Source organism: Acanthisitta chloris, unplaced genomic scaffold (assembly GCF_000695815.1).
Source record: "Acanthisitta chloris isolate BGI_N310 unplaced genomic scaffold, ASM69581v1 scaffold2947, whole genome shotgun sequence".
Classification (NCBI taxonomy): Eukaryota; Metazoa; Chordata; class Aves; order Passeriformes; family Acanthisittidae; genus Acanthisitta; species Acanthisitta chloris.
Genome location: NW_008680729.1, coordinates 9,894 through 18,683, shown reverse-complemented (window position 1 = coordinate 18,683; position 8,790 = coordinate 9,894). Strand labels below are relative to the sequence as shown.

Sequence of the window (8,790 nt, the reverse complement as noted above, 5' to 3'; positions counted from 1 at the left end):
AAAAGTAACATCCTAGTTGTTCTCATTCAAGCATTCTGACCGTGGTGAGAAAGGCAGCAGGAGTCTGGTGTCCCTTGGAGAACAAAAAGAGCAGGAGGCAGGGGGGGACGAGGGCATGGGGCTGGTGGTGGCAGCAACACAAACTGGGTGGGACTGTGGCAGGGAGAAGTGTGCTGATCTGTTGAGTTTTCTTTTGAAACAGAAGAAAAAGGGGGAGGCAAGTCACACCGAGGCTGATGACTGTCTCATCCGTGGTGTCTGGCAGTGTCCATCCCTCTGTCCTTCTCGAGTGCTAGCGGTGAACATTCAGTTAGAGTCTTGCAAAATACCTATTATCAACAGACGATTTTTTTTCCTTTTTCCTTTTCCCATTTGCTTTGCTTTTCCCATGGCTAATGCTCTGGCACTTTCCTGCCTGCCTTGTTAGCTGTTCTCACTCCACTCTGGCACCATGCCCACGCCGTGGACCGAGTGGTACTGGTGGGGCGAAAGGGTTCGAGGCACACCATGGGAATACAGGAACTCTGCAGGCTGTAAGCTGCTGGGGGGGGACTGGATGCTGGTCTGAGGTCCACACTGCCGCACGATGGGTTGGTGAGAAACTGAGGTTTGGTGCTGGAACATGCTATGGGTGTCTCCTATTTGGGGGGAGGTGTGGTTGGCCACGCTGCTGAGCCGAGGCATCAGTGGCCCCGAGGTGAAGTGGGCAGAGAAATGTTGGTAGGGTAACCTGTCCATGGGCTGCATGGCAGATACTGTGCAACTGCTGTAGGATGGCACACTTGGCCATGTGTTACAGCTGATGTCTTCTAGGCTGGGCACGGGGTCCGTGGGGGGAGCAGAGCTGGCATACATACATGCTTGGCGCTGGGCAGATTCAGTCCTGTATGAAGTGTTCAGTCCCTGCTGCTGGGGGTAACTGGTCCTGTAGAAAGGATCCTCATCTGCTGGAGATGTTTCCATGTAGGGCTTCTTGTAGGGATGCTCAGTGGTGGAACATTCCTCATCTGCTGGGAGGGAAAACTCCTGGTAGTGAACAACAATACTATGCCCTCAGCTGAACCTCCCTCTCCACAATCCTCATTTTCCCAAGCACAGCCTGCACAGAGCTGCTCCGGACAGTTATCTCAGTGTAAATCCCAATCCTTTCCTTTGAATCAATCTGAATCAATCCTGTTGAAATCAAGTCTTGCACTTGGCCCTCTCTGCTGGATTGGAAAGGGATTAGCTAGGAGCTCTGGGAGGAAAATCAAGGTTATAAGATGCTGGAAGGATCCTGAGGCTTAGCTTGCTGGGTGATACCCCACACCCCACACCCCCCCACAAGCTCCTCACCTCCTCCTTCCTGCTGCCAGCACTTTAATCTGAGGTGGAACATCTCCCTGCAGACATCTGCACCTAACAGAGGCTCCCACTCCCACCCAAGAGGCTCAGAGCTGATGCTCCTAACTAAAAGCCTTTAGACTGACACATTTTCATGATAAAAAAAAAGAGACAAAAATGGAGATCACAATAACAATTCCCCCCAGGAGAGCATCAGCCATGGCACAGTTGAGACAATCAGCTTTGGAGTTTTACAGCCCTAGTCTCTAGCTGTGCCAAGGCAGCTGGGCACATAAATCCACACAGGGTTGTGTGCTGGGGCCAAGGAGAGCAAAAAAGAAAAGTAAATTTCACAGCTAGAGACAACAAGGCACAGCTTGCAGAGCCCTTTGTTTCCTGCAGCATCCTGGGCCAACAGAGCGAAGGAGATAAACAATTTAGGTGAAATCTCTAGGGTGAAGCAAAATGAATAAATGAATGTGCACTTATTTATTCATTCACAGGGTCATCAAATGAAATCCAGCTCTGCTGGAATGAATGGCAAAGTTCCCAGGGACGAGCACTTCACCAAGAGATTTTAAGGACAGCGAGGCAAGGGAAGGAGAGCTTGTTCTGATACACATTAGCTTTGCTGCTGCTTCAACTGGTACAGGCAGAAAACATCCCACTTGGTTAGAGCCCTCCTGGCTGCAACTTTTAACAGGGGTAAAATTTGGAAGAATACCACACAAAATATCTCTTTTCAAATTTACTCAGCCAACATGTTTTGAGCTGCAATTTTACCCCAAAAAACACAAAGGGAAAACAAACCAGTTCCTCAAAAAGGAGAACTAAGAGCATCTGCCTCACAAGATCCACAGGTGCTGCTGTCAGGCTGCTCCAATGTGAGTGCTCATGTCTCACCTTCAGGAGGTGCAGGTGGGCAGCACAGGCATCTTTTGTTTCTTGTAAACACACACATATACCCTTATTGCTATAAACAGCTTTGTGCATTCTCCTGGAAGCTGCACCCACTCTGCATGTAAAATAACCCATTGCTCCCACTCAGGTGTCCACCAGTCCAGCTGGAACAACTGCTGCTGTTAGTCATCTTGGTCCAACAACCTTAGAAAGCTGCAGGTACTGAGGCAGACACTGTGGGGACATTCCCCTTCATGTCCTTTGGCTTTGTAAGCAGCTGCCCATATATTCAGCTGGAAAGCCACAGTTCCATTTCATGCTTTCTTTCTGACAACAGCAAACTTGGGTCCTTATTGCCTGCAATGATAATCAAGTCATCTTCCTCCTCTGCCTTCCTATTAAATCGTAGTAGAAAGTAGGATGGGATAAGCAAGCAATGCAATCCCATCTTTAAAGCAGCTGAAACAGTGAGTGGAGATGCAGAAGTGTGTCACCCTCCTTAATCTTAGTCACGTCCATTTTACAGAGGAGCAGTGGGCAGGGTGTAGCTCCCTGAGAAACAAAATCTGGGAGGACAGGTCTAATCTCTCCCCTGCACACAGCTCTGTCACAGGAGGTACATCTGGAAGAACAGCCTGAGCTCCAGCTTTTACAGACAGGGTAAAAGTTTTGGATCCCTAACCCACCACTGAGTAATAAGAGCACTAGGGTGGAAAAACAATGTCTTGTAAAATGCAGCATTGTTCTGCTAATAAAGTTTTCAGCATTCAACCACATCACCCTGCTGCCATTAGAAATCATTGGCTTGGGGTTTGACTGTTTATTTTAGGTTTAGTTTTTTTCAATATACAACACAAACCAGTCAAACACTCTTTTTCCGTTGTGCAAATCTGTGCCTGACTTACAACCTGAGGTTGCTGATTTTTCCATTTAGCCCAGACATTTCACAGCTCAGCCAGGCAGAGCCACAGCATTACAGAGCTGCTTCCAGAATTCATCACAGGTAAAGAGAGAAAAACAAAACCAGCCAGGATTTCAGTGGAAACCACATAGTGCCCTTTCTCATTCTGTAGGCTCCCTTGATTTCTCTGCTGCTTTCTCTAGAGACAAGCTCACTGATGTATGTGGAAATGTCACCATCACTCCAGACTTTCAGATGTGTAAGGACCCTGTGCCCATCTCCAAATAGGACATAGTCACTAACTAAGCATTACAGCCTGCCCTAACAGCTTCTGCCTGCCCTCTGCCCCTCTTCCTGGTGATTTTCCCATCTGTGTAACCTCAAAGTGCTGGAGAAGAAAGAGAACAGTCTGTCTGCATCATCAGACGGAATGATGCAGACCAGAGCCTCAGCTGGTGCCAGCTGATGGATTTACACTGGTCCAAGCTCTCTAGTCTGACCTGGCATTGTCTCACCACTCCTCGCAGAGGAGTCCAGAGCCAGCACACAACAGGTGAAGGATTTCCCATGGCGTGTGGAGCACATCTAGGAGTGGAAAGGCAACATCTTCAAGTAAGAGAATGGCAAAAGGAAGACAAGGCAAACAGATCTCTCATGCAGTGCTGAAGGCTGCAGTTTATATTCATCCTCACTGGCTCTGGAGCCTGGAGGGTCCATCTCAAGGCCATAATCCTCTCCCTGAAAGTCCTCTCATCTCCTCAGCATCAGTGTAAGCAGGACATAGGAGACTGTTTACTGTTTGTTCTGGGTTTGACTCTTGATGATAGTTCCCTGATAGCAATTGATTGTCTTCTTTTCCAGTTGCCACTGAGCCCTTGGAGGTGCTAGACATGCCTGGGAAGTGCTGACCATCCTGGGAGATGCTGAGCATCCTCCACTTCTGTTGCTATTCTTGGAAGCCAAGGATGGTGATGAGCTCTTGTGACCAGCCCCTCGACACTGCACAAACCTCAAGAAGCAGAAGGTTCTGCCAAGCAGGGGAAGCTGCCAGCACTGGGGAGAAGCTGCTCCGAAGAGGATCCAAGGAAAATGGAGCCTGCAGAATGGGGTGGAAACTGGCTCCCTCACAAGGAATTTGATGATCTATCTAATGAAGGAGCCTGAGCTAGAGCATAAGCAGTTCCAAGATTTCCGGTATTTACTACATCCAGCTGGGTTGTAAATACCACACAAATGGCTTTTTAAATGGAATTTTCCCAATTCCGAGATTAGGGCCATACAGAATGCAATGTAAACATGTAAAAGCCTCTAGACTGCAGGATGCGCTGGGCCCACCTCTTCTCCCGGTGTAAATCCAGAGAGCTCCTTTCCAGTTCATGACAGTCACCTCCCAGGGACAGAAGACAATGAAGAATGGGACCCAACTGTTTTAGTTTTCAAAGCTCACCCACACTTCCAAGGGCATTACAGGAAGGTTCATCCCAACTTTGTGAGGGAGACACAATGGGTGATTGTCACTAACACTGTTGTTTCATCCAGTCTGGATTCCAGCATGAATCTAGCATGAGCCTGAATAACCAATACCAGGGTGCAAGGCTGACAATAGGTGTCCAAGAAGAAAAGACATACAGATTCCATCAAAATTAACATCCCTAAGGGACAAGACCTACATCCCAGGACATGGAACCTAAGACACTCCAAGTATTCCAGCTATCTCACCATATGGCTGGGTTGCATTGCAGGGCAACGCAACACAAAGGGGTGTGGGGCAGGGACAACCCAACACCAAAAACTGAAACCTCTTCCAGAGACAGTGAGTTGCCATCACTGCCTGTGGAGGAGGCACCTCTGATGAGAGAGTGGGATCACAGAATCACAGAATGGGTCAGGCTGGGGATCACAGTGGATCATCTGGTCCACTCACCCTGCTCAAGCAGGGCCACCCCAGGGCACATGGTACAGGAATGTGTCCAGACATCTCTGTAATATCTCCAGTGAGGGACACTCTACACTCTCTCTGGGCAATCTGTTCAGTGCTTGGTCACTGCACAGGAAATAAGTTCTTCCTCATATTTTGATGGAACTTCCTGTGCATCAGTTTCTGCCTATTGCCTCTTGTCCTATTGCTTGGCACCTTAAGCAGAGCCTGATGCATCCTCTGATACCTCCCTTCAGACACTGATAGACATTGATGAGGTCCCTCTCAGTCGTCTCCTCTCAAGATTGAGCAGGCTCAGCTCCCTCAGCCTGTCCTCATAAGAGAGAGATGAAGCTGCTGAAACTACAGTGCCACAAGCAATGTGGCTGCACAGCAAAGGCTGAGTGCACACCAACTCCTGAACATCTCCCCACCATGCAGGAAGGCTCTTCTTCACCCTCAGTGTCCCAGCAGCCATGTTGCTCTGGGAAACACTGCATCTTTCCAAGCTGCAAACACCTCCAGCTGCAGCATAGCTCAAGCCTTGGCCAACTCATTACATCCCCTAATGTCAGCAGAACAAGCAGCATGACCTCCAAGAAGACATCCCATACCTGAATTTTGTACTACAGAATCTTTGGATGACAGAAAAGCTGAGTGGGATGAGGGAGAAATCAGGTCAGTCAACGAAGAGGTTTGTCCACACTAGCAGTGCCTGTTCTTGAGGAGAAGGGGGAAAGGCATTGCTGTATCTCCACCAACCTCATCAGAGCAGGAAGGAGATGAAAGATATATTTTCTCCATGGTCAGTGTCCTGTCCAAGTTAGGTGGATGAAGGGTATGGTCCGCACTGGTTGGAGCCAGTGGATTCTGCCACATCCCTCTTCTCTCTCAGAGAGCCAACACGACAACTTTTATAACCTCCCCAGGGAGAGGCAGTTCCAGTTGCCTCTTTCAGCATCACAAGCATCCCAGAAATCTGCCAAGTGGTTGAAATTGTGTAAGGCTGGGAAGGAGCAGAGGTTAGAGGGATGACTATTTAGTCCACAGGAAATCTGAGGGAAAGGATAATTCAACAGAAAACAAGCCCCAATACTCCAACTGGGATGTGGGGCCAAATGAAAGACAAAGCAAGCTGCCTGCTGGTAAGGATTTTTGGGCTTCTCCAAGCACAACAAAGAGAGGGGGAGAGGTGGAGAACAACAGAAGAAAAGACAGAAGTCTAACTGGCCTTCATTGTGGCCTAAAAAGCCACATCAAGAACTGAGGCCACTCCTTGGTAAAATAAAGGATTGGAGGTAATCCATCCTCTCAAGACCAGTAACTTTGTCACATGCCATATGCATGTGGAGCTGGGGTACAATGCAGGATGATTCTCACCATTCCTTGTGCCTGGAGCAGCACACTGGAGTCATTCCCAATGCTGTGACCCTGCACTCCCACCTGTGCACCAATAATCACCAGATTTGGAGCTCTGGGATGTGTCCTTCCTTCCTTCCTCACCCAGGAGAGCATCACCTCCCTGAACCAGAGGAGCCTTCAGAGATAACATCCCCATGCAGCCCTGCTGCTCTCCCCTAATGTAACTCCATATCAGATCTCCACAGTGAATCCATCTTGACTTGACAGCTAAGAACAACACTGTCAACCACAGAGCATAATCTTTGTCTTAGGTTACCAAGGAAGTAGAAGTAGACATTGAATAAGGTTCCTTTGAGTTGCTTGAACACAGAGCTATTCTTAACTGAGCCTAAATCAAGGCTTGATCTCCTGATTGAAAAGGATACAGAGAAACGTCATGACATGTCAAAACTGGAAGGAGATGTATCTGAGAGACTTTCTTGGAAAACAGTGGTGGAATTTACTACAGAAGATGCAGGCAACAACAGATCTCAAGTCCAGCTCAATTGTTCTCTGCACCTGAGAGCACTTATCCATAGCCACCACCTTGGAGAAGGAAAGAATATACTTGAGAGAACTCCCAAACTGACTGAGGAGGAGTCAATGTTTTGGGAGTTGATGAGCCAACAAAATCAATAAAATTTCCATTCCAGAAAATGGGCAGAGGGGCAATAGGAGCAAACATACTCTTGCTTTCAGGTTTTCTTGGATGGTGAGCCTTGTTAAGAGTCATGCACAATTGTAGGAAAGCAGGAGAGCTGTGAGGGAAAGCTTAATATTACGCTTAGAAATGAGAGGTTGATGAAGGGAATAAAAAACAGGAATATTATATGTAGGGTTATTTTCCCAAGTCCCACAAAGATCCTTGCTCGGTGCTAGAAGGAAGTGCTGTGCCCAGCCTGAGTCTGAGATGAAACCTTGGATCACATTCTGATTTATCTGAACAGAATTGCTCATCTCTAGTGACTTTTTTTTGGTTTGTTTTAATTAATTTCACTTTGCAAAGAGCAACTTGGCAGCCTCCCTTGGCTCTCTGTTTCCCATTAACTTTGTGTTTCTTTTCTTTAAGCCCTGGTGGCTGTTTTCGATTTACTGGATGCATGGGGAGGGGGGGGAGAAGGCACAGGGAGGAAAGCTCAGGCTCCTGAGACGTGGAGCTTCACGGAAGAAGCCACTGGTATCGGACAGGACACTGCTGCTCTTTGATTAAAGCATTTGGCTGCTTTGATAAAAGGCCCTTAACTGCTTGTGCCACTCAAGCCATCGCGGAGATAATGAGGGGCAAACGGCCCTACAGACAAGGACTCCCTTGGCCAGTCTCCTGCGCTTTCGCAAGGGCCACGCAGGCCAAAAGGGGAGAGGGAGCTTATTACAGGGCAGATAGTAGTCTCTTCTGTGACAATAAGAGGAAGTGAGATAATTGGGGGATTGAGGGAAACCACCCATGGAGACACCACTTAGCGGGAATCCCAAAACTGGAAGGAAACCTCTGTTGATTCCTTATCACGTTACAATGTGGAGGCGAATGATGAATTGCTCTGCGGTGTGGGGACACGCAGCAGTCAGAGATTGTCCGAGGGGGTTTGTTGCCATTTGGGGCAGATTGTTTTGGTTAGGTTTTGCAAAGGGGAAGAGGAGTGGTGAAAGCTCAGCTCCCAGGGCAAAGGAGCACTGAGGATGGAGTACAGGCTGAGAGATGCCAAGGATGAGTAGAGCCTTCCATCACCAACACTGGGGCTTTGCAGCATCCCAGTTGTGTCCCAGCACTTCACACCCACAGTCCTGCACCAGTACAGGGGTAGCACCCCACATCTGACCTAGGGGACACTCTGAGAGGCCATTACATCTCCTTACTCCCTATCTTACAGCTAGCTCAAGTCTAGCATCATTTCCAGTCACAACTCTGACACACTCTATGTGAACCTGAGGGTCACCTGGTCAGCTGGAGAGGACAGAAAATAACACCTTTGTTTTCCACTCAGTTTCATGACAACATTAGTATGTCTCAACTCATTTTGTTTTGCACATACCTGTACACAATACACATGCTCTTACAACATTCAAGGGCTGCACCAAGGATGTAAGAGAGATTTGCACTGCCCTCCTGCCTCCTGTGCCAGCACTTCCCAGCATCCACTACCTTAGACTGTGTGTCTGCACATCCCAGTGCCCCAGGGGTTACGTTACTAAAAATAATGACGTGTCTGACTGATAGGCCCATGCAGGGAAGCAAGAAGGGATCTGCTATGGGGAGAGGCTACTGGGCTGGAGAAATTCTTGGTTCATTCAAATGCCATGGTGCTTGCTGACTTCTGTTAGCTTTTTCCAGTGCAACATGGACCAGATC

General features: G+C 48.2%; 1 protein-coding gene across 1 annotated transcript in view; it reads right to left on the bottom strand.

Annotated features, from left to right (window-relative positions):
- Window positions 1-413: 413 nt before the first annotated feature.
- TBX5 (T-box 5) overlaps window positions 414-8,790 on the bottom strand; it is a gene marked incomplete at its 5' end in the record, with an annotated part of 9,453 nt that continues 1,076 nt past the window's right edge. Inside the window, one exon of the mRNA XM_009077794.1 lies at window positions 414-1,007. Within this exon, the coding sequence (XP_009076042.1) occupies window positions 424-1,007 (584 nt within the window). The remainder of the gene's footprint in view (window positions 1,008-8,790) is intronic.